This window comes from Lissotriton vulgaris, chromosome 11, assembly GCF_964263255.1.
Source record: "Lissotriton vulgaris chromosome 11, aLisVul1.2, whole genome shotgun sequence".
Classification (NCBI taxonomy): domain Eukaryota; kingdom Metazoa; phylum Chordata; class Amphibia; order Caudata; family Salamandridae; genus Lissotriton; species Lissotriton vulgaris.
This window is the reverse complement of record NC_141699.1, coordinates 546965941-546991897: the sequence shown is the minus strand read 5'-3', so window position 1 is coordinate 546991897 and position 25957 is coordinate 546965941. Positions and strand designations below refer to the sequence as shown.

The following is a 25957-nucleotide window of genomic DNA, read 5'->3' as shown; positions in this document are numbered from 1 at the left end:
ACCACGTGACTCGGTTTGGCACGTTGTTGCAACAGCCTTGATTGTAACTGTGGTTTGACCCTCGACTTCTTCACATTTTCTTCACATTGTTTATGCTTTACATTGGCATTAGTTAAGTTAGCTGGCAGGATGCCTTCACTGTGTCTACTTTTTGTCACCTATTTCTTCACTTTTCAAACACCTTGGGTTCTACAGTTTTTTCACAATTGCATGCTTTCTTTTGCTGTATAAAAAATGTTATTTGCATCTAGAGTCTGCTTGGGGTTTAAGGTTTATTGTCACCTACTATTGATAGTGGCTGCAAGCACAAATATTGCATTAGCTTGTATTTACACACATTGCGTTGCTTTTTATTCATATCCCGTATCCATTTTTTCTTTGTTGTTCCAGTTGGTGGTTACAAGGATTTCAAACAAGTATTATGAAAATCATTTCCCTGAGGAAGGGTCACACCCGAAATGCATTGGGCTTTCATTTATGTTATGACTTTAAATAATTCAAAAAATTGAGCATATCAACTGCATATGATACATTTCATATATGCATTGCATTCAGTTTAATCTTGGATGTATTATCATATATAGTGATATTGGATAATGATAATGTTATTCATCAAATGATATGATTTACTAAATGTTTTTCATTGTGATTAAATAAGGAAAACAATGTTTTTGTTTACTGTTTATACTGAAACATAATCAGGTAGAAACCTTAGGGACTCTACAACAGTGCGTTGAGTGATAGGCTCAGACTTTCTCCTCACCTCATTCTCATAATCTCATCTCATGTCAACCATGTTTAACTTGCGACAGAAAGGTGACGATTCATCCAAACCATATTGTGTCCCATTAATTCTCTGGGAGTACAAGAGTTACTGAGATTTTTATCAGCGACTCCATGTATAGTTACAACCTCATAAGTTCCCAGGCACGTGTCAGCCGCTAAAGGTTTTTAGAGGTCTTAGAACGTCAGAGTCCGCCAGATTACATCGATCTGTACGCATTCAGCAGTTCGGAAAACAAAATGAAGAACATTTTGGGCAATTATGAAGTGTGAAGGAAACAAAGATTTTAGTAGGGTCAGAACAAATCAAGACACTTCACTTTGTGATGCACAATTAATAAATATTCATTGATAACTGATTTCCAAACATTACTTGTGTGCTATGTAGATTTATCATAAAACTGTAAGTCGGTGCAAAAATAGTGACCATTTTAATGGAAAATGAGCTGTCTGCAAAAAACAATGCGCTACACCTGCCTCCTGTACATTAAAGCTAGGCGGATCACAAACGTTTGTCGCACTAAAAAGTGGGTCGTGGTCCTGAAAAGTTTAGGAAACACTGATCTAGACTTCTGGTCATGCGCTAAATGCGGGTACCAAAACCATTTAAACTTGGGACAATAAAATATCTACTTCATCCCAGTCTCTGTCCACCTCTACATCACTCCTCCTTTCTCCTGTCAATGTACCACTTTTATTACTAACAATCCCTGCACCTGAGAAGGGGTCATCGGCACGATATATTACTGCCTTCTCCTGCACGACTGCACTTTCAAAGGCTTGACCAGGATTAACGCCTCTCTGTGGTGTGCGCTCTAGCCTATCGGCGCATACGGGATGACGCGTGCGCCGTAGGCTAGAGCGTCATTGGCGCGCACGCGCAGGAAAGAGAAAGAAACGGCGCGAAGCGAGGAAAACGGGAGCTGGCGACCGGAGCAGTCGGATGTTAGACGCTCGGCGCCCTTAGCTTGTACCTTGATGTTATAACTAAATAAACGTGGACCTGTTCACCCACTACCAGTGTCAGAGCATCGTGTTGGGAAATTTGCATACATTACAGTGGCGACGAGGCTGGGACCCGGACTCCATCGGGCACAAGACGACAGCAAGGGAATTAACCCCCACACCCACGAGCCAGTAAAGGCACAGGAACGACAAGGAGAGCAAGGGCGTGGCAGCAGCGCAACAGCACGACCAGAGTCAAGCCAAAAAAAAAAAAAAAAAAAAAAAAAAAACAGGTCAGTGTGGCCCAAGACTCCAAAAGCCCCCAGGCAGCAACCTGGCAACCAAGGGAGATACCCCCGAGCCAGAGGAAGGGGGGAGGACTGCGCAGACAGCGCACTCTTCGAGGGACAATACCCCAGGTAGCCCAAGGGGCCAAGGAGACACGGCAGGCAGCGCAGGAGTGCCCGGGGTACCCACCAATAGGACCCAGGAAGAAGGTGTAGCCAGAATGGCAAATCAGGCATCGGCCCTAATGGCACCAGTCCCATTCCTAACCAGGCCAGGGGAACCCCAACTAAAATGGGAAGACTGGAAGGAATATTTCCTAAACTACATCGAAGCCCTAGAAGACGAGAGTGAAGGGGAATACAAGCCGGAAAGGAAGAAGAGGCTTCTGCTCCACAACTTAGGCCCAGAGGGGGTCAGAGTGTTCAAGAACCTAGTGCCCAAAGAGAGGGGCGCGGAGGAGACGGACGTCTTTGTGAACGCATTGGACGACCTGGACAGCCATTACCGCCCAGCAGTCTGCGTCTCAATAGACCGCTATAACTTCCAACAGAGGAAACAAGAGGCGGGAGAATCCATCGACGACTATGTAGCAGCCCTCCGCAGGTTGGCCATCACGTGTAGATATGGAAATCTACAGGATGAATACATAAAAGACCAAATAGTGATGCACACCACCAGCAGAGCAGTCCAAGATAAGCTATGGGCAATGAATGAAACCACATTGAAAGAAGTAGTGGCGATGGTCAAAAAGGCGGAAATGTCGAAGAGAGGCGCGGACGCGGCGAAAAGAGAAAGCGGGCCCAGACAGATGATCAACAAGATAGATGAAGCGCCGCAATCCAGTAAACCCAAAAGCACGCACGGAGATTCGAAGAAGGACACAAGAGGACAGGTGAAGCAGATGCCTCGCCCCAGCCCGGGAGCGAAATTTGCGTGCTACAGATGCGGCAGTGCAGCGCACGCTGCCCAGGATAGGCGCTGCCCTGCGTTTCGCGCCAGGTGCTCATTCTGCGGGTTGACTGGGCACTTTGAGAAGGTCTGTCGAAAGAAAGGATCGAAATCCACGGTCAAGTGCATCGACTCGGCCACGGCCAACGTCAGTGAAGAGGATGAGCAGGAAGAGGATGACCTAGTGTTATGCATTGAGGATCAAGTGCTGGACGTATCCGGGAAGCGCAGGGACAAACCCCGCACCCACATGCACATAGGAGGCATCAAGGTATATGTGGCTGTAGATTCGGGATCCCCATGGACCATAATACAAAGATCGATATGGGAAGAGGACTTCGCGCCAGTGCTAGGTCCCGACCTGGAGCCGCCGGACATCAGACCCATCTCGTACACGGAAAATTCCATTCCATTGGTAGGATGCAAGGACTTGGTGTTTGAATTTAGAGGACGGTCAGCCACATGCACCCTGTACGTAGCGGAAAAGGGCCCATCCGTGCTAGGATTTAGAGACGCAGGTGCCCTAGGCATCGTTCTCAACCCCGGAGGGAAAGAACAGATCCTGCTGACAGACGAATGGCCCCTCTCGAGGGAGGAGGATTGGAAAGCAGCATACCCTAAGGTATTTGAGGGTACGGTTGGAAAACTGGATAAATTCGTGCATAAGATGATCCTGAAGGAGGGAGCAGTTCCGGTAGTACACAAAGTACGGAACATACCGATCTCCACAAGTGAGGCAGTGCGCCAGGAACTACAGAAGCTAGAAGAGCTGGAGATCATCGAGCCAGTCGACAGTGCGGAATGGCTATCGCCCTTGGTGGTAGTTAAAAAGCCTAATGGGAAGGTCCGGCTCTGTGTGGACCTGAGGGAGCTCAACAAAAACCTCATAGTGGAGAGGTTCCCGCTCCCCAGAATTGAAGAGATGCTAGCCAGGACAAAAGGCATTACTCACTTTTCCACCATAGACCTCACGTCTGCATACTACCAGATAGAACTCCACCCGTCGAGCAGGAAGTACACAGCGTTCATAACGCCCTTTGGATGCTACCAATTCAAAAGAATGCCCTTCGGCCTGGCATCCGCTGCGGCCGTTTTCCAGAAGTTGATGCACAGGTTGTTTAAGGACATCGCGGGGGTGCAATACTTCCAAGATGACATCTTAGTGATGGGCTCCGACAAAAGTGACCACGACGAGAAACTACATAAAGTTCTGAAGGTGCTGCAAGGCAAAGGAATGACGGCGGAGTGGAGCAAGTGCAGAATCGGATCACGCACGGTGACCTACCTAGGGCACGAGATAGGAACACGAGGAATCTCGCCGAAGGAGCAGAACGTGAAGGCGATAAAGGATGCCAAGGCCCCATCCACCAAAGAGGAAGTGCGGTCATTCCTAGGAATGGCCGAGTATTACAGCAGGTTTGTTAGACATTTTGCCACAAGAACACACAGGATGAGGCAACTGACCAGGCACAATACAAAATTCGAATGGGATAAGGAAGCCCAGGCCGAATTCGAAGCCATTAAAGACTGTATCAGCCATGCCATTCCCCTGCAGGGATTCGCCCCCACAGAAAAGTCCATAGTTACAACGGACGCCAGTGACAAGGGCTTGGGGGCTGTCTTGGCGCAGGAGAGGGAAGACGGAACAAGAGAAACCATCAGTTTTGCATCCCGGGCGCTGTCCCCGACGGAGCAGAGGTACAGCGTGATCGAAAAGGAGATGCTGGCGGTCACGTGGGCGTTGAGCAAATTTCGCCAGTTCATATGGGGCACGAGATTCAGGCTCCAGACGGACCACAAGCCACTCATCAAAGTATTGACGTCATCAGGTCATGACACAGCCACTCCGAGAATAGCAAAAATGACCCTGAAATTGCTGGATTTCACATACGATGTGGAATATCTCCCAGGTACGCAGAACAGGGTGGCTGATTACCTCAGCCGGGCAGCGGCCATGGAGGAAGCACCGGGAGAGTCTTTGGACACAGAGGAGATGGTCGCCAGCATGGAGGATCATGAGTCGTCCATCAGTGCGCAGGAATGGCAAGCAGCATATGAACTCGACGAGGAGAAGATGGAGATTAAGAAACATCTCACGTCGGGGTGGCCGGATAAGAAGAAGCTAACAGAGGGGGTCCGCCGCTTCTACGAGATGAGAGAAGAGTTGTCCCTGAGTGACTCGGGAATCTTCTTGTACAGAGGAGAGAGAGTTGTGCCCCCAGTGACGCTGATACCCCGACTCCTGAAGGTGCTCCACGAGGGGCATCTGGGCATTGTGAAAACTAAGGCTTTGGTCAAGCAAATGTATTGGTGGCCAGGAATGGATGCCCACATCGAGAGACAGGTGCGGGAATGTGAACAATGCCAAGGTGCGGACAAAGTGCTACGCCCACTCCGACCTGCATTAGGGAAATTCGACACCCCACATGGCCCATGGGAAGAAGTGGCCATAGATATCCTTGGGCCCATCCTGGACAACAGAGGCGTCAATAAGTACATATGTGTGGTAATAGACAAGTATTCCAAGTGGCCAGAAGCTGACATACAAGAGTCGATGGACACAGACACGATCTTGAAGTTTCTGACAGGGCTCTTCCTCAGGGAAGGAATACCCAAAACCATCCTCAGTGACAACGGACCGCAATTCGTGTCAGATAAGTGGGAGAAATACATGAAGAGGAACGGAATCGAAGTGAGACACACGGCCGTATACCATCCAGCGTGCAATGGCCAGGTCGAAAGGTTCAATAGAGTGCTCATGGGCTCCATTCAGGCAGCTATATCGCAAGGAAAGGACTGGGAAGTAGAAATGATGAACATGATATGGGCCTACAGGATAACGCCCTCAGTAGTGGGGTACAGTCCGTTCCAAGTGTTAAGAGGACGGCATCCCTTCACACGGGACAACGTGGCATGGAGGGAGAAGACCATCACCAGCAAGTGGTCCCCGGCCGTGGTGCAACACAATCTGGAAAAGGCCCAGAAGATCTATGCAGCACACTATAACAAACGTCGTGGCACTAAGGACACAGAGCTAGAAGAAGGGGAGTGGGTGAGGATCAAACTCCCTACTTTACAGAGGAAGGGCGAAAGCAAATTCAGCCCGCCGCTACAAGTCAAGGAGGTGCGGGGCAGGGCGGCCCTCCTCAGTGATGGCAGAGTCTGGTCGCAGGATCGAATGGCCAGGGTCAACAAAATCCTAGTCTGGCCCAAGACTGAGAAAATCGAGAGAAGCTTGGATCACCAGGAAGCTTTCCCGCTCCCGGAGTGCGGCGCAGACGACCGAGAGGAAGACGTAAGGGAGGACCATGAAGAAGCAGTATTGAGAGCCAGGCCTAATGACGGAGAAGCAAGACAAGTGAGTGCGGAGCCGAGAACAGGCGGGAGAGAAACTGAGGTGTTCCAAGGAGAGACAGCGGTGAGAGAGAACATGCCGGTAAGACACACCCGCAGCGGAAGGGCAGTTGTAGTGCCCTCCCGTTATAATGACTTTGTGATGAATGGACACTAGATTGGTGCCAGCCCCCCGGGCGCCCCACATAGACAATGGACACTGTTGGAGGACACTCACCCTGGGGAGGAAAAGTTATGTTTAGTATTGTGTAAAGGGGGGAGATATGTGGTGTGCGCTCTAGCCTATCGGCGCATACGGGATGACGCGTGCGCCGTAGGCTAGAGCGTCATTGGCGCGCACGCGCAGGAAAGAGAAAGAAACGGCGCGAAGCGAGGAAAACGGGAGCTGGCGACCGGAGCAGTCGGATGTTAGACGCTCGGCGCCCTTAGCTTGTACCTTGATGTTATAACTAAATAAACGTGGACCTGTTCACCCACTACCAGTGTCAGAGCATCGTGTTGGGAAATTTGCATACATTACACTCTCCTATGTTAGGCTCCGGTTTCTTCTCTGCCCTGCTACACTATGCAACTGCAAGTGTACAAAGGATGTTCTCAGGGGACAAGCGCCACCGACTACGAAAAGAAATCGTAAACAAGCTCAGCCCACACAACGGCGATAATACTGTAATCAAGTCACTTATTTTTAATACAGGCAACTGTAGTTGCTCGCATAAATCAATGTACAAAAAACGCCAAAGAGTTTCTTAGTTACGCGACCCTCTTCCCAGCTCTTCACGGGTCTGAGACCACACTCCCAAAGGATTATAGCTAGCCTTATTACCCTTAAGGGAGAGCCAGGGCACAGAACTCCATAAATGAGGCGGCTGATGTGATACGCACGAACAGACACCAAAGGGTGATTCCGAAAAACACAAATTGAGGAAGATACACAAATCTAGGGTTACTCGTCGCTGTCTTCGGGGCACTGTACAGTTTCAGGCTCCCAGCTCCCAGCTCCAGGAGAAGGTGGCCAATGAGAGGCTCCCTCGCTGCGCATGCGCAGTGGCGCCCCCAGTTAACAATGTGTACAACGCTTCCGGGAGGGGAGCTGGGTATACAAAGCAATAGTCCTGGACAGCGAGCTTCCCAGACACCTACAGGTACAGGGTTGGTTTAATTCCGAGGCGTATTTGGGAAAAGCGAGAGAATGGGCTGTTAGTACGGGAGGACAGTTTGGTCGCATAGCTCAGTGCGTGGAACTTAGCCACTGAGAGTCCGTGGGGGCACTTGAAAATGGTCCAGTTTGCTATTGGGGGTGCAGTTGCCTCAAGTATCACTAATTGCTAGTGATTTACACACTTGGAGGTCTCACGCGCAAGAGGCAGAGTGTCATAGTTGTTGAGAAAAGATAGAATCTTACTCTAAAATTAGGCGCTGCTCAGGCTACTGCTGAGTGAAACACAGCTTCTGGCAGCTGTAGCAGGTGCTGGAAGCCCTCACACACCAGATGCAGCCCCCCTACAAATTCTTCATTTGATGGGAGGAGTGGTTTTGAATTACGAGCAGTGCGTCTTTTTTTCTTAGGATGATATATGTTCAACATTTAATATGGACATCAGCATATGCTGGTGTGCAATTGTAACCCCGAAACTCATTCTTTTTATTTTAGTAACGTGGTTGTACTATATTGCTTTCCTTTTTCCAATGTTTTCCTGCTCCAGTCTGAGTGTGATGTTGCATGGGTTTCTAATATGTCTCTGAAAAGTTGATCTGACAGTTACACCAGATGAGACCAGAGGCTGAGCAGGGACTTCCTATGCTCCTGGTGGGAGTACCCTATAAATATATACATGCAACCAGCAACAGATCCTGATGTTTCCTAAATGTATTCTGATCTGCGAACAAAGAAGCTACCCGTTTTCACTACACAGTCCAGGCTGATTACTGAGCGGAAGTGAATTTACAACTGTGATGGTGTCAATTCTATTCATTTTACATTTATTTTATCATCTTACCGATGTAACTTTCCGTGTTTTCATTCAAGTCAAATCTTGTGTGATATTTCATCCTGTGGTAGCATCGCCAATGCTAATTATTGTTCACTCCTAACAATTTAAAATCTTGGAAGCTCTGTACATGTGCGTCTCATCCTTGACTTGGTACTTATCGGTCTTACTCATGCACATGGTTCTTCGGGCCCAGTGGTATTTTCAGAGGCAGGTTGCCCCCCGTCTTTGGCTGCATCATTCTTCCGTGCCACAGCTTTGGGGCGAGTAGGGAGCTAAAGTTATGGATACTTGACTTTTGGGAACATTAAAGTGTTTGGGTGAAAGGGGGTCTTGGGACTACCATAATATTCAATTAGCAGTTTACTTTATTCAGGGGGATACTCTGTTTTAGTGCACGCTGGTGTTGTATGCTTTTGGGGATTAGAATACTAAGGTCTATGTTTATTTGGGGCAGTTGTTGTAGGGGTGATCCTTGAATCAATAAAATGTCCTTATAATTCAAAAATAAAGGAAGAAGTTGTGTCTTGATTTTCTATATCATATATTGTTGCAAGCTGAGATAATAGTTAGTTATCATGTTTGCGGTGAAGGGTCATGTTCTGATGATAAAAGTGCTTCATGCCAAAGTCATAAAAGTGCTTCATGCCAAAGTAATTAAAGGGCAACTCCTTGTGAGGATAAGCAGCTGCTCCCAGATGCAAGCACTTCCCTTTACTCAATTGAGCAAAGGCAATACAGAACTCGGAAGAGAGGCCAGATGCAATTAGAAGAGAAACCCTGTATTTGTAGCTGCCTGTGTGGTAACAGTAACAGTAACAGTATGAGCTATGTAAGGGTTCAGATCGCCTGTGCTCCAAAGGGCAGTTTATTAGAGCAAGGAATAAAAAGCTAGTACTTGGTTAGCCTTTTTTGATGACTCGTGTGCTTGCATTTGGGTCTTTGCCTGAGGAGTGGGATCAAGGGCCCTCTCCTCCCGCCTGTGGACTTGGAAGGATCTAGGAATTTGTGAACCATGGGTTCATCATTTCCCACAGCACTGTTATGTAATGTTAATGAATATTTAGTTTAGCGCACAACTCTTCCCCGAAGGGGCATCTTGGCGCTGAGGTAACAGAAAAGTTAGGAGCAGTCATTAGAGCAGCCAGGTTTTTGAAGCCTGTGAAGCCAGTACAAGCCCTAATGACAAAGGGGAGGTTATTCCAGTGGTGAGAGGCCAGGTATGTAAAAGCCTGTCCACAGTACTTAGATGTGCAAATGCGTTGAGGGCAAAGAAGGAGCTGATTTCTTGATCTAAGGTTTCTATCTGGATGATAAGGAACAAATTTGTCCTGTAGGATTTGGGTCCCTTACCTGCCAGAGCTTTATGCGTCAGGCAGCAGAGTTTGAAAATTGCTCTTTTCTGAGTCTGAAGAGTGTCTAGGGCTGTTGCAAGGGATAATAGACTCAGAACAGTGAGCAGGCACTGGAGCCAGAACCGGAGCCAGGGTCTTTTTGAACAACCACTGAAGAAGATATTCATTATGGGGATTTTCATGACTGGCTTGAAAGAAATTGAGTATGGCATCTTTCTACAGATGTGGTAGGCTGCTGCTTGCCCAATGTCCTCTGGTGTGAGGGTGATCACTCCCCTGTGACTGCCACTGGAAAGGTAGAAGTATTTCCCAAGACATTTATCTTGAACCAAACTGTTAGCATCAAACCAAGGTGCTTGTCTGCAGGCAAGTTGGAGTAAGCTTTTTTTTAAGACTGCTAGTCGTCCATGGGACTCACAGAAGAAGCTATGACTCCTTGAATGAAGGGTTAGTTCCATTGGCAGCAGTTTCCCCACACTGGCAGATGTGCTTCCTTTTTGGGGGAGCCCTCCAACTATGCAGAAGGTAATTTATTCTGTTTGAACTTCTGTGGACATTCTTAGAGAACAATGGGTGGCCTTTTGCATGACATGCATGTACAGTAAAGGGTTTTGGGTCTGACTTACAGTGGGAGTGCTTGTGACCATGGTGCAGGTACTGCTTGAGAATACTTATAGATGCAGTATGTGGGAACATTTTCATGAGTTCCAGGGCAGACACGAGTTACAATCGGAGCCTTTCACACCTGGTGTCCTGGGACTTAACCGTACCTTAGGTTTGAGTTCAAAACTGAGCAGCAAGTATACTTTGGGGATTGCTGTACTCACACTCAGTCTTGTAGCTCGAGTTCTTCCCGAAGACATTCACAAAACGCACCACCATAATAAGCTGAGCTATAGCAATGATACTCAGAAATTGGCACAGGTCTTAACATCGATGTGGGGTTTTCTGCGTCTCAACATTTCATTTTTCATGTGGAATGTGGGTAGTGGTCTGGATTCTTTTAGAGTCCTGATGCTCTTGGCTTCTTCAGTAGATATTGAAAAGAATCAAACTCCATCGCACCCTCGGAACCCCGTGTGAACTGTTCAGTTCATGCTGCCCCTCCTGGCAGTAGGGTTCGAAGTCCACAGGATTCTGCTCCTGAACCTAGGGGAGTTGGTGGGAGTTTTGCCAACCCTGGAGCAAAGAGAGATTCTCGTTCACCACAGGTGTAGTGGCCCAGGATTCTAGTAGAGAAATGTTGGCCCACCAACTGGAAGTTTGTGTCCCATCTGTATACCAAAGTTGACAGTCTTTGTGTTTTCCAGCAGTCAGCTCTGAGATTAGTTCTGGACAGTTCATGTTCTTTTGCTTATTCCGCTCAGACTGGACCAGCCATGGTCTTAGTTGTCAAGTTTTAGCAGGAAGATTGGGCTGGGGCGCCGTGTTGGGGGTCTCCTATCAGGGGAGAAACAAAAAAATAGAAAGAGGCTGTCCCATTTAACTGTTAACCTGTGTTTGAACTTCTTATGAATCAAATTGTCCCGCTGTCTCTGCCCCACTTCCAAAAGTCTAACCCACTACTACAAAGAAGCCCTTGAATGTCGGAGACAAGTTCTCCAATGCACATCTGCTGTGCTCTCTACAAAACCCTCGTTAGGTATCACTTGGATGTAGGAAAACAAAATGGATTCCACTGTGGATACATCCATACATTTTAAACACCCATAATGACCATCCTTTACACACAAAAGTAATGTGTACACAGTCAACATCCATGTCCTGCTTGGATGGTTGAAGAACCCAATTGCAGGGGGCTGACAGACCAATTTAAAAATGCTGGAGAGGCCAGGAAGCGACTCTCCATGGCACAGGCAGATAAAATGACCTGTCCTGCCTCTAAAATCTTACCATTGTCCGTCATCTACCTGCCTCTAAAATCTTACTGTTGTCAGTCATCTACAGCTCACTGAGCTGTTGATATTCATACTCGATAGGGACGTTACACTTAGTGTGACTTTCCAGACCACAGAGCCTCGCTCTGAGTCACAATTTATGTCACAAAAAGTCTTCCACCTCACACACGTATGTTTGTGCTGAGGTGGGAGTCAAAGGTCTACAGAACTAGCAATGATGAACTCAAGGTGGGATGCATGCTCACGTTTCTCGACCCCATCACTTCTCAGTGAAACAGCCAATTAAGCCTTCCAGACTGCAACAAAACACCTCATTTAGGACTATGGTGTACGGCTGTGGTGTTGTAGAGTAGGCTACAATATAGTACAGATCACTTGGTACTTTGCTTTTAGCCCCACTGTAAAGTAGTTGGGCACCTCAGGACGGTGCCGTTGTACAGTTTTCATAGCATGTCAGGATTAACATTACTGAAGTGTGATATGGAATGCATCACTCAAAGGCTCTGGTGGTGTAATGAACTGAAGGTAACTAGTTTCTTTGCATAGGGATCTGTGTGACAAGTAATCTACTCAGCTTGCTTCTCCATAATTGAAAATTCAAGATCCCTGAAGGGTGTGCAGGTGTGAATTGTCATGAGGAAACACTGGTGTGAAATTCATGTAAATGAGCAAATGGTCCCCTGCATTAGTGATTACTCTTAAAAATATTTCCTTGTTCTTTGATGTGTTAGTTCTCACATTAGTGTAGCCATCTTAGTCTCAAAAGCAATCAAACCGATTCCTTGGGCTTTCTAATTATCCAAAGGCATAGAGTGGATCTACACACATTCCATCTCTAGGAGGAGTGGCAAATCTGAATGTTCTCAGGGTCTCCAAGTTGGACTAGCGTGAGATGTATTTAAGATCAGATCTTCCATACTTTGGTTACTCTGGTTATTAACACATCAATTCCCGAGCTCCAGTCAATTAATAATTAAATGCAATGAATTGATCCACGCAGGGGTCTTGTCAATATATTTTCTTCTTGGTACTTTATTCGATGTTTGGTACATAGAGAATCTTCTATTCTTCAGCAACAGAACAGATAGCCACAGATTATGCCAACACGTGTTTCATCCAGGATTAACCTAGGACTTTCTCAGGGCTTAAACAAACAAATACATATTGTAATTTTAATCTAAAAACACCCTAAATCTTCTCACATAAGAGAAGAAAACCTCCACCGAAAAATCTCAAAGCAAAAGGAGAGGAAAAAATGTTTAAGGAAAAAAGAGAGAGAAAATGCAGAAAAAGGCCAATGTGCTGTACATAATTTCGAATCCATAATGTCCAATCATATATACGTGAAAAGTAAGAAACATGAGAACGTAGAGCAAGGAAAACAAAAAATAAAACAAGAAAACAAATGTGGAAAGGGAAAAGAGAGACAACGAAAAAGAATAAAGAGATGCACTAAAAGCCAAAAACCTTTAAATTCATATCCAACTTTGTGTGACAACCATTGGACCTAGAACTTTGCAGATTGTCAGTGTTGATAGTGGTGTAAAACCAAAGTCACGATGGACACCTCAATTGATGAGTGGCAAAAATATTGAGGTTTTCCATAGAATTATCAGTAAAGAACTAGACCAATATGAGGACACCATGACACATAAGAGACTACCACCACATACTTACAATCTCACAATAAATGAACAAATTGCCCTGACTCAGCTAAGTTCAAATGATGGGATCATCATTAGGGAGGCGGACAAAGGCAGCAACATTATTGTAATGGATAGGTCCATGTACGAGACAGAAATATTGGGCAATTAGCATATGTTGCCTGCTATAAAAAATGATCTTGTAATCCGATCTTTGAGATAACTAGAACCATCAATGCAGAGTTAAAGAAATGGAACAGCAAAGGTTTACTGAATGACAATGAGTACAGATATCTTATGATTGATAAACCAAGATATCCGTGCTTATATACTCTTCCAAAATGTCATTAAAATGCCACTACACCGCTAGGGAGGCCAATTGTGTCAGGCATAGGGGGACCAACCGAGAAGATCTCGGAATGTGTTGAAATTTTTTTGCAGCCCTATGTCACCAATCTGGCTTCTAATATAAAATACACTAAACACATTCTTATTATTCTTATGGATATAAACTGGGATGCATCCATGACTTTGTGGACAATGGACGTAGTCTCATTGTACACCAATATTAAGCATGAACAGTGTTTGCAAGCATTGGAATATTTTTGGATTGGAAATTATGTACAGCACACTGGTCTTTTTCTGCATTTTTTTCTCTTCTTTTGCTTTTAGATTTTTCGGAGGAGGTTTTCTTCTCTTATGTGAGAAGATTTAGGGTGTTTTTAGATTTAAATTATAACGTGTGCTTGTTGGTTTTAGCCCTGAGGAAGTCCTAGGTTAATCCTGGATGAAACACGTGTTGGCATAATCTGTGGCTATCTGTTCTGTTGCTGAAGAATAGAAGATTCTCTATGTACCAAACATCGAATACAGTACCAAGAAGAGAATACATTGACAAGCCCCCTGTGTGGATCAATTGATTGCATTTGATTATTAAGTGACTGGACTCGGGAATTGATGTGTTATTGTTCTAATCAAGTAGACATTGTCTGCGCTATTGACAGTGGAGGGTGGTCACTGTACAATCTCCCTTAAGCTTTGTCATTTTTTATATTGTTTCATTTGACGTGTTCACTTAACCTTGAGCAGTCTATACCCGTCTACTCTTTTGTGTGTGCTTACTCTGGTTATTGTTTGAGGATTTGTGATTTATTTCAGAGTATTAACCCCTCCCCTGCTGATGACGGAACCGCTCCGTCATCCGCTGCGGTGGCGCTGTGCTGATGGCGGAGCGGTTCTGTCATGGCCCTGCCTGCGCGATGCGTTCTATTGAGTGGGCGGGGCCATGACGGAACCGCTCCATCATGAGCACAGCGCAACCGACGCTGGTGACGGAGCGGTTCCGTCACCAGCATGCGCCCGCCGCTCTGCCGCCCTCCCCCCTTAGCACTGAAGCGGAATAGCTGCCGCAGTGAAGGGGTTAACTAAGGTTTCTCCTATATTGTTTCATTTGTCGTGTTCACTTAACCTTGCGCAGTCTATTCCCCACTACCCTTTTTGTGTGTGCTTACTCTGGTCATTGTTTGAGGATTTGTGATTTATTTCAGAGCATTAACTAAGGTTTATCCTATTTTTAAAAAAAATCTTAAGCAGGAAAGCATTTTGAGAGAACATTTTGTACTAATAAGAACACTAAAGGGTCTTTTTTACAGAGCTTTGGAAAAGTGTACCTCTTTCTAGCACTGGGTTGTCTGTTTACCTGAATGCTTATGTTTGTTCTTTGGCTTAAGGTATTTTACCTGGATTGATTGTCATACGGTGGAATATAGCAATGAACAATAGAAAGGTTAAGGCAAGTGAGGCCACAGTCAGGTGCGAGACAGGACATCTGCCATCCTAACCAATGTAGATTATTTGATTAGGCCTCCCTTACACTTTGTGCCTTTGGTTTTTTAAGAATCGTACTATACATGGATGAGATGGATGATCTTCGTGGTGGTCTTTGCATGTATGTGGGCTAGATTTAAGTCCTTCATTTAAAGGGGTTGCGTGTATCTGGGTCAAGATTGAGGGCCTTTGTGTAAATGCAAAGGTTTGGAACCCTCTGCATGTGAACAAAGTTTCTGCATGATTTCTTGCGATTGCTTAATTCTTCCTGTGCTTCTAATCAGCATCACCCTCAACATCCTCCTTCCACAGTGTGGGGTTCTGCAGCTCCTGAAGGCAACAATGTCAGTCCCAGTGGACCTGCCCCCAGAGTGGGAGGATGATGAGCGGATGGCCTTCCTCTTCTCGGCTTTCAAGCAGAGCCGGGATGTAAACACCACTGAATGGGACAGTAAGATGGCATTCTGGGTGCCACTGGTGATCAGCTCCCTACGCCGCAATGGAGCAGTGTCCCTGACCCTGAAAGAGCTGCAGGAAATATTCAAACGCAAGGGCAGCGCCCCCCTGGGGCTGAGTGCGGTGCTGGAGGAGATGATTAGGTGAGGGTGCTATAGTAATGGGTTTTTCATTTGTTAATGTATGATGTTTCTTTAGGTTTTTGTATTTTTTTACTGATATTTAGACGTTTTCTGAAAAGAAACCCTATGTAATAAATATATTGCTATGTGTAGGTTAATGATAAAGCATATCTTATCATGAGCATGTAAGTAAGGACACGAATAAACATCAATACCACGACCTAGTACTACAGTATTATGCTCAATTTCTACAGAGAATGGGACAAATGATGCTTGCTTCAAAAGAACAATGCATAATTGGAAAATTCATCACATCAGAATAAACATAAATAAAAATGGAATATATTGTATTCAGTCATGCAACAAGTACCTATTGCATCTTACTGATCTTATTGCTAATCAGAATAGGCTCATCTCTGGCCTCGAACACAAAGACGACATCACTCCTGCCGTGATCCTTTCTTTGGCTGCTCTCCAGAATGATGTCCCAGTTTCAGACACTGTGAATGGTTAACTAAATCAGTTATTGTGGTGCACCTCACTACTTGTCTAGATCTTTTTAGCTTTATCATGCGACAAGTAATCCACAATCCTCCCCGTCACCCTCTTGGTTGCCCATTCCCCTAAGCTACAAATATTTGCAGTGCAATTGTTTCACTTGTATGGCACTTCACTTGGGACTGCCTTATTAAGCCATTGAGATCAGGAAAACACTTCCTAAAATGTAGAAAAAGCGTAAAGATTCCCCTGTTCCACTTCTCCTATGGCCTGGGCTCAGCTGTCATCTGCAGACTTTAACCTTATTGTCATAGAACTACTACTTTTACAGCCAATCAGACTCTCAAGACTGATTATTGATTGCTCCATCCTCATTGTCAAGCATTTCCATCTTCTGAGTCATTAGTCTTTCCTTTTGCAGAATTGAATCCTTGCTATGATGTTTCTGTATCACCTGAATGTTATTCTATTAATGTGTTTCCTTTGTCAGCCGCCGCTCTGAGACTGCAATTTGTGGTTTGAGCACTCTACAAAATCTCTTCCTGAATAAATAATCAGAAACAACATAAAGTCTTCTCAAATAACTGTAATAGTCTGACTTGGATGGAACAAGGCTCGGCTCCCTTCCTCAAGCCACTGTAAAATATCATGTCACTAAACCACTGTTGTGGCACAGACCGGAGTGAAATGATTCATGACACAGCAATTCTGCACTTAGTGGAAGCCATAGTAAAAGTCACAAATGTCATAGATATATCTATCAAACCTCCATGAAGGGGGCCTCCATCCTTGCAGGGCGGCCTCTGCTGACGGAAATGGAGAGACCCATTAAAGCACAGCAGTGCACAAAAGACAGAAGCGCAGAAGCCCAATTCTGGATAAAATCCAAGTGTTTTATTTTTTCGTGGAGGTGGCTGCAAATTTCGGCAATAGTGCCTTGTTCACAGGTGAGTAGGATTGCAGTCTGTAGAATCCAGGTGCTTAAATCCGTGATGTCACATGGCTTGTGACATTCTCCTACAAATACTAGAATGCACCATTGTTGTTAATTATGGTGTAAACTGTGGTGCAATACTTGCTAATGCTTGGGTAGCATCACGACATAATAGTTTAAAATTCATATTGTTTTCTTTTTACTATCAGTGCAATCCACTCTTAAAAAATTATTGAATAGCCACGTGCATATCACATAAAACTATATGCTCTAGCAACCCTTGCTCTTCATTGTTGCTGTCACACTGTAGTCCCTCTCTCGCACGGAGTCAGGAATTTCCAAAGACAGGTGAATTCCTCCCTCATCTGCCTTTCTCACCTCCGTCGCCAATAATTACAGGGCAAATCCAATCTCTGGAATGTAGGCAAACGGTCATGCCCCCTAGTCAGTGTCCACAAATCAAACCTCCATGAAGTTGGGACTAGGTTTCCATTAAAAAAATAGATATTTGGGTTTATTAATAATTTTGGTGCCGTTTGATGGATCTTTATAAAACTTTCCAAAAAAGGTGCATCCACCCCAGCTTCTTCCTGGAAAGTTACAGGGTGATCCGTCAAGGGCAGATCGATAAAAAGGAAGGGCCCAAAACTTGTTTACCCCCATGCAATTTCCCCTAGGAACTTTAATCAGTGGAAAAGAGGATGTAATTTAAGGCGCTGTGCTTAATCCTTAACCCGTTTACTGCGGCCCCGATTTTACCGCAGTGCGGCACTTCCGCAAAACGGGCGGGGCCGCGTCGGCCATTGGCCAACGGCAGCACTGGGGAGGTAGTGCTGCCGTCGGCCAATGGCCGACGGCAGCAAGGAAGGGGTTAAGGCCCTATATAAAGTTAGCCCGACCTTCCTCCAAAATCAGCTCTCCTGGTACACTCCTAGTAGGAAACTTAGATCGAGTTCTGCACAAATGATCACTGTCCCAAGAATTAAGAAAGTAAAATGGGGCGGAAGAATGCTCTTGTAATGTGAGGGGAAACTATGGAATTCCTTGCCTCTTGCCTTACGCTCGCATTCCATCTTACAGCAATTCAGAAAACAATTGAAAACCTGGTTGTTTGCTCAATAGGCTATAGAGCTACAGCAATGGTGTGTCCCTAGTCAGACGTTTTCCTGGTTTCATCCGTATAGCGCTAAAACACCTTCTGGTATTGCGTGCTCTATAAAACTATTTCATTAATTCCATTCATTCATTCATTCATTCATTCTCACAGATGCACCCCAAATGGCTGAGTGGAATTAGACCAAATCTGTCAGAAAGCTAGTTCTTCACTCAGAAAACATGATAAATGTGATTTGGTGCAAATCTGTTTAGTGGTTTTAGAGAAATGAAGGGTAAAAATGCATAGATAACTAGAGATGCGTAAATACTGTGGGACCGGCAGATCAAAAGATAAGATCTGATTGACTGCCTTACATCAACAAAGCTGCTTGGCAATCATTTTAGGACTCAAGGACTCAGTCCCTGTGTCTTGCAAAGTAAAATAACATAAAGGGATGCAGGGTAATAGTAACCACACCCATTTGGTCGTTGTCTAGTTGTTCCAGAAGGACACCACCTGGGGGTCCAAACAGTATTTTTTTCTTTAGCAGTACCGTGGCAAAAAGAAATAAATGAGTCCCTGCCTTTTTCAATTAGAATCCTTCAGGGGTGGGGGCACACTATCTTTTTTACATATCTGGGAATTGTGTATGTGCCAGGGGAGCCACCAAAACAAAACTGAATGGAAAGACAGCATGAAAGTGGGTTCCCTGGGATGCCATAAAAAAAAAGATAGGCTGAGGGTGACCCGGGCATCCAGAAAGTAAAACAAATAAATTTAAAAATAGTCGCGCTTCACCATGTATCGCTTAGGACCTCACTTGACATTGCATTTTCACCTAACTGTAACGTCACTTTAACCTTTTTCAGTAAATTTCTGAGGGTTTTTAATGTAAAGTAAGATATTATTACAAGCTCTATCTATAACTTTCTCTTTAACCTTTGTGTTTTTTAGAGGACATTTATATATATATAATATATGTTGCAATGCCACACTCCTTGTTTCAGAAACTGTAACATGTATATAGATTGTACGTAAATTAAGAAGCCCACTCTCAGAATAAGGCACACTCGGCAGCTAATACTACCAACCTCTTTTAAATAAGAAGGTCTCAAGGAAGACATCTATGATTAATATTTCTGAAGCATATCAGGCCTAATTCAGTAAAAGTAGAGATAGCATTAGAAAAAGAACAAGTAATTTGCTATTGATTAACAGGTGTATGTATGTGTGTGTGTGTGTATATATAAAATCAGAATATACAGGGTAGTTATAGTTATGCTGACTTTTTACCCATACTGAACCAAAGAAATTCAGCAGTTATAGTTATACTTATGTTAAGAAACTATGACTTGTTGCTGCAAGTTACTTAATGGCACGAGTTATAGTTACTTCAGATAAGTATAACTTTACTGCTGAATTTCTATGGTATGTATGGCTAAAAAGTCAGCGTGACTATAACTACCCTGTACTCTCTAGTTTTATCAGTGAATTTCAATGTTTTTTTTTTTGTTGCTGGGGGAAAGTTCACATAGGATCTGTGGATAGTAAATTTCAGCGAGGAATAACAAACTACATTTTACGGTCATAAGTGGTCCCTCAGGGACCCCTCTATGCGCCCTCTGGAGTCAGGATACCTACATCCTGCCCCTTCTGTCTGTTTTACAGTGTATTTTCCCCTCACCTAGCCTATGCAAGGAAGCAGAATTGCGGCCACAACTTTTCTTTCAAGCTGGGACCTGGCAATCAGGGGCATTCTTTCACCTCCAAATTTGCGGACAATTCGCAGGTAGAACAGCGAATTATCTACATCCCCAGATATACTAACGTGTTTTCCATTTACTATCTCCCAAACTACTGAATGGATTTATACCAAAATACACAAAGCACAATCTGTGTACCAGGATCTAGCTTCCTGACAAATTCGGTGTAATTCCGTCCAACGGTTCATGCTGTAAGCTCGTTCAAAACTCCTATGGGAATGAACATGGAAAAAAAAAGTTTTGGGACCCCACTTTTTTCTCTGCCCCTGCTTGATGATCCACCCCAAAACTTACCAGAACAGCGCCTCAAGTACCGGCACATTTTTGGGGAAAATTTCATGATGATTCATCAACCCCCACCAAAGAGGTAAACAACTGAAAATCACCTTTTTGATAGTAACTAGGCTGTAACTATACCTACTGGCAACCTCATGTCGTGACGCTGGCGTTACACTGAGCTTCCACAGCAGCAGATGCTTTGGTTCTCCAGGCTTAGTTTGTCCAAAATCTTTCCTTTTGCTTTGTTTCTCATGCCATTGCTTTTCCATTTTTCACTTGTTCCAGGCGTGGCGAGCTGCAGAAGGAAACGCAGTTTGTGGCTGGAGTGGAAAGTGGCTGGATCTCATGGGGAGTGGGGCTGCTCGTGGTTAAGCCCTTGAAATGGACATTATCAGCGGTGCTAAGTGGGAGCAAGGTCCCTGCAGATGAGCCCTTTGTAGTTCTTGAACTCATAAAGGTGGGTGCTAATGACATCTGTTGGTATGTGTCTGGTTTCTTCTCACCCAGTGAGTCCACTAATTTAGTATTTCTTTGCAGGGTGAAACACATGCATTGCCTTATAAAGAAGGTACTTAGCAAGTCTTCAATTCTACCAATTTGCTCTGCATGGCTTAAAAAACGTACGGTAGCCCCTCAAACGTTGATTGCCCACCTTCCTCGTATAGTGGTAGGCTACACAATCTGCTAACCTTGACTTTTCTGTTGCTTGAATAGGGGAGAGATCTAGGTCAGGTAGATGGGGGTTTTGCAGAGTTGTGTGTTTGGTCTCCGTTTTTCAGGAACAGGTGGTCCTGCAGGCCAGTACTAAGTTAGACTGACAAAAGCTTGATAAAGGTCTTGGCCAGAATAAGTGGCTGCTTCAAGGCAGGGTCCCTTCCCTTTTTATTTTAATTTTAATTTTTTTATTGAACCAGATTCCTACAGACAGTATAAGCAGGAAAAAGATGAAATACAATAACTTAATTACAAATAATACAAATATAGTTGATACATCCATCCTAAATAGCTATGGCTATTAAAAGAAGCGACATGAAGTTATAAATCATAATATACATACCAAAAAATACAAATATATCAAGTACAGTTTTCCAATTTAGTATTGGGTGCCATATTGAGTCACCACGATTCTTTGCTCTAATTCCTCTTGTAGCATAAATAGCTGTCCCATAGCTAAAAACTGCTAAGAATCTGGCTAACCACATGTGGAAGCTAGGGGGTTCAAGTTCTTTCCAACGAGATGACAAAATAATTCTAAGGACAGCCGTTCCAATAAAAAGCAATTTTTCCTCTTGTTTTGAGAGTACTACGGAGGAGTCGTAACCAAACATAAACAAAGTATCGGATTCTGGGAGTTTACGCCCAAATATCACCAGCCAAAATTCATTAATCGCTATTTTAATATGATCAAGCTTTGGACAATTACTAAACATATGTATTAGTGTCGCTGGGCCCTGCGAACATCTAGGACATAGATCGTTTTCCCTTTTACCCCAGTTAAATAGTTTAGCAGGAGTATAGTAGAGGTTAAATACAGTTTTATACGTCTGAGCTTTAAGATTACTAGCCATAAACAAAGAATCACTTAGTTCCAACACTTTATAAATATCAAAATTAGGATTACTAATTTTTCTTACCCAGTTTGCTTCAGTTTTCTCCAAATCATCTTGGATGTAAGTTATTAAAATGTCATACAGTAATCCTATTTTAATATTTGGTCTATTAACAGCTTCTATAATATCCACTCTTAGACTTATGGCTGTTCCTTTAGCTTTGAGATAAGCATAAATTTGTACATATTTAATATAATCACCATTAGATAAATTATATTTATTCTTTAAATCTATAAACTTAGTTTCAATTTTTTTTAACAGAAATTCCTTTATTCTGCGGATTCCAAGTCTTTGCCATTTCCTGGTTTAACATCATGAGAAAAACCATGAGTGGTCCTTGGTTGCCATAATGAAGTGTATCTATTAAATTTCGTAATTTTCATGTGTTTAGCAATCCTAGCCCAAACCTTCCAGGCACTATTTACAATTTCAAATGTACATATTTCCCTAAAATGTTTGGTTTCTGTTTGTTGTAGAAATAGCCCATTTACATTTCTTCCAAGAACCAAATCATAAATTGATGGTGTTATATTGATGTCCACAGTAGCTATCTCAGGGCTGTAGTTAAACATGGGTGACATTAATTAAAAAAGTGCTGCCCAATGATATAGACTTGTATTGGGAATGGCAAGCCCACCTCTATCTCTCGGTAGTGATAATAGCTTATGGGATCTCCTGATCTTTCCTTGTTGCCATAAAAATTTACTCATCAGAGAATTGCAATTCCCTTTGCAGTAGAATCCAAAACTTTAAAAACACTTGACTCTCAGGCAGGGTCCCTTCCCATGTCTTTTATGTGAATTTCGTCCCCTGGCTGCCTTTGTCTTGTTCTTTTCCCCATTACCACTCTTCTCTTGGTCCCTGTTCCCATTTCTGAATTCCTTACCATATCTTATTGACTTCCTTTTCTATTGCCTTTGTCTTTACCTTGTTATCTGGTCTCCCTTTCCCTTGTGTTTATATTCTGGCCTCATCTCTCTCCTAGTGATCTCGCTCCACCTTGTATCCCTTCCGCAATCTCTTTTGTGGCCTTTCTTTACATCGGCACCCTAGTTCTCACTTTCATTTCCCATTGTCACGGTTTCCCTTATTTTTTTGCCACCTCTTCCTATTTCCTAATTTCCTTTCCACATCTTTTCCTGAGCACTTTTGCCTGGTTTCCTTTCTCCTCTACCTGGATTTCAACTAGCACTTTCTTTGTCTCCTACTATTTTGCTTTCTTCCCTTCCTAATTTCAATGGTTTCATCACCTTTTTGTGCCTTCCTTGTTCCCTTTACCTGGTTTACCTTAGCTTTGTTTCTCTCCCTATTTTTCCGACCTTCCTCTGCCTTTTTCCTGATTTAATTCCCCTTTTTTCTCCGACTTCATCTCTCACCCATTCCCTCATTCACACACCTCTTTTGCCAGGTTTAATTCCCTCTCCTGCATCTGTTTTCACCCTCTTTCTCTGGTTTCATCCCCCCCTACTTCTCCGTAGTTTCAGTCTCTCTCCATACCCTGGTTTATTCCCCTTCTTTCCTTTTGCCCTTTTCTCTGATTTCACCCTGCCACGTTCTCTGGTTCTGTTGTCTCCTCCTAATTCATTCCCAACCTGCCCTTTCCCTTGTTCGATTCCCCATTTCCTATATTTCCCTCCCGACCCGTTTCTTTCACCCCCAATTCCTTCACCCTCCCATCACCACTCTTTTGAAATGTGCCACTGTCCATGTGCCACCTCCTTGTCTTAACCCCCTTCCCATTCGCCTAGTTTCCAACCCTGTTTCTCTAGACCATCTCTCCTTTCATCCACTGCTTTTTCTACATCCTAATTTATACAAGAGTGAGGACGGGCAGTATGAAAATGAATGTTCCTTGCACCCTCTGTGGGCGAGATACAACCTCAGCATTATTGTAGCTTTCCCGTTTCGAGGCACACCATGTGATAAAATGGAGCCTTTTCGATGTCGTTAAATATATTAAATCCTACAATAAGTGCCTGGACATGCTTTAGCGAGGGGTTTGCTGAAAACTAGGGAAAGTATATTTAGATGATCACATGTATCTTTAAATCACCTTAAATTACTGAAAACGCAGCTTGTATCAAATTCTCTTTAATGTGCAGTTACTTTAAACTACCCATTCTGAGACCTGTGTCTCAGTTTCTACGTTGGTTGCGTACACCACCGCCCCTCTGTCAAGCTTTCGGCTAGAACCCTAGCATGGCCCTCAGGCCTTAATGGTTTCTTCAGGGGTGAATCTAAGAACTGATGAAAAAGAAACTATCAAAATAAGACAAAAGAATAGGCCTTAAAAGGTCAAAATAATTTGCTGTTTGTTACTTAAAAAGAGCCAGTATCGTTTTTGCTGGAATTACACACTAAAGGGTCCTGTAACACCCTAGGTCACTGGGAACGGCGTTCACCCAGGGCTTTGGGGTAGAATAGGATGAAATAGGGTTAAAGTTTGCAAACACCTTGCAGTAGCTGTGGAAATGTTGGAGTAAAAGACCGTATTCCAATGATACAAGAATCTACTTTTCCAACCTACAGAAAGGTTGACCCCATAAACAGATATTGTGCAAGCGGATTAACCTTGCTTTTATTCGGAAGTGATGAAAAACAGATAGAGGGCGCCATGGCAGCCAGGGTGGTCTTCATCACTAAGAGTAGACTGAGTGATAGTAAAGAAAGTGTCGCTGTTGAGACGGAAAAGTCCTCTGCATGGTAAAAAATGTCTACCTTTGTCCTGAGTGTCCAACTATACCAGAGGTATACAAACTTTTCCATGTTTAGCCCCCCCAGCTGAATTCCCCCAGATGTTGGGCCCCCCCACCACCCGATTGAAACCTTGGGAATCTGGCACACCACATGATCGACTGCAACGCGCACACCACGGGCCATATCCGGCAAACAATGCTCAACACAACAAGAGTGCCTAGCAAACTGCAGGCCTGTGAGTGGGTGTGGCGAAACGACAGAGGCGTACCACACAGCTCAAAACACAATCCTAAAAGGCAAAGGAAGTCATCACAACCCTCCCCATCCATCATGTACACCTTGTCATCCACCAACTCCCCCACCATTCATTCCGTCCCTCCATCTGTGCCCCATCCGCATCCAAACCCATTCAACCACTTGCAAACCCATCCACCATCCATCCCTCCATCCATCATCTCACCCATCCATCCCTCCATCCACCCCCTCACCCATCCATCCATCATCCATCCATCCCTTCACCCAATCCATCCCCACACCAATCCATCCACTCTTCCACCCATCCATCCACCCACTCACTCATCCAGCCAACCACTCACCCCTTCACCCAAGCTATCCTCCCACTCATCCATCCACTCCTCCATCCATCCATCCACTCCTCCATCCATCCATCCACTCACTCATCCATCCAACCACCCACCCTCTCACCCAGCCAGCCATCCCCCCACCCACTCATCCATCCACCCAGTCACTCATTCGTCCACCCACTTATCCATCCCTCCCGCTCTCCACCCTCCCCCTACTCATGCATGCACTCTCTGACCCATCCATCTCCATGCTCCTCTCCTCACCCATCCATGCACACACCTACCCATCCACTCTGCCAATCAATCATCCATGTCCTCACTCATCCATCCATCCATCCTCCCCCTCTCTCTCCATTCCCCCCTCACCCATCCACCCTTCACCCATCCACCCACTCATCCATCCACTCATCCACTCATGAATCCATCCATTGACCTCTCACCCACCCCTTCACTCCTCCATTCATCCCCCATCCATCCACCCTCCCATCCCCACATCCACCCCTTCACTCATCCATCCATTCATTCATTCACTCTTTCACCCATCAATACATCAATCCATCCATCACCTCTCTCATCCATCCACCCACGGACTCGTCCACCATCCACCCCCCATCGATCCATCCACCATTTCACTGATCCATCCATTCCTCCACCCATCCATCTACCCTTCCAACCATACACACATCCATCCACTCCCATCCATCCCTCCACTCATGCATCCATCCTCTCTCCCACCACCCATCCACCCCTTCACCCATCCATCCACCCCCTCACTCATCCATCCACCCCCCCCCCACCCATACATCCACCATGTCACCCACACATCCACCATTCCACCCATACATCCACCACTCCACCCATACATCTATTTACCGACATGGCAACATAA

General features: G+C 44.7%; 1 protein-coding gene across 4 annotated transcripts in view; it reads left to right on the top strand.

Annotated features, from left to right (window-relative positions):
• The first annotated feature begins 7361 nt into the window (after positions 1–7361).
• The window catches only part of CHMP7 (charged multivesicular body protein 7), a 112585-nt gene continuing 93989 nt past the window's right edge, over positions 7362–25957 (top strand). For 2 of the 4 annotated variants that reach the window (XM_086943606.1, XM_086943607.1), the window contains exons 1-3: positions 7362–7460; positions 15342–15628; positions 20463–20634. In XM_086943606.1, the coding sequence (XP_086799732.1) occupies positions 15372–15628; positions 20463–20634 (429 nt within the window). In that variant the 5' untranslated portion in view covers positions 7362–7460; positions 15342–15371. Of the gene's footprint in view, positions 7461–15313; positions 15629–20462; positions 20635–25957 lie in introns of all 4 variants that reach the window. The other 2 variants (XM_086943605.1, XM_086943608.1) reach the window with 2 other exon arrangements.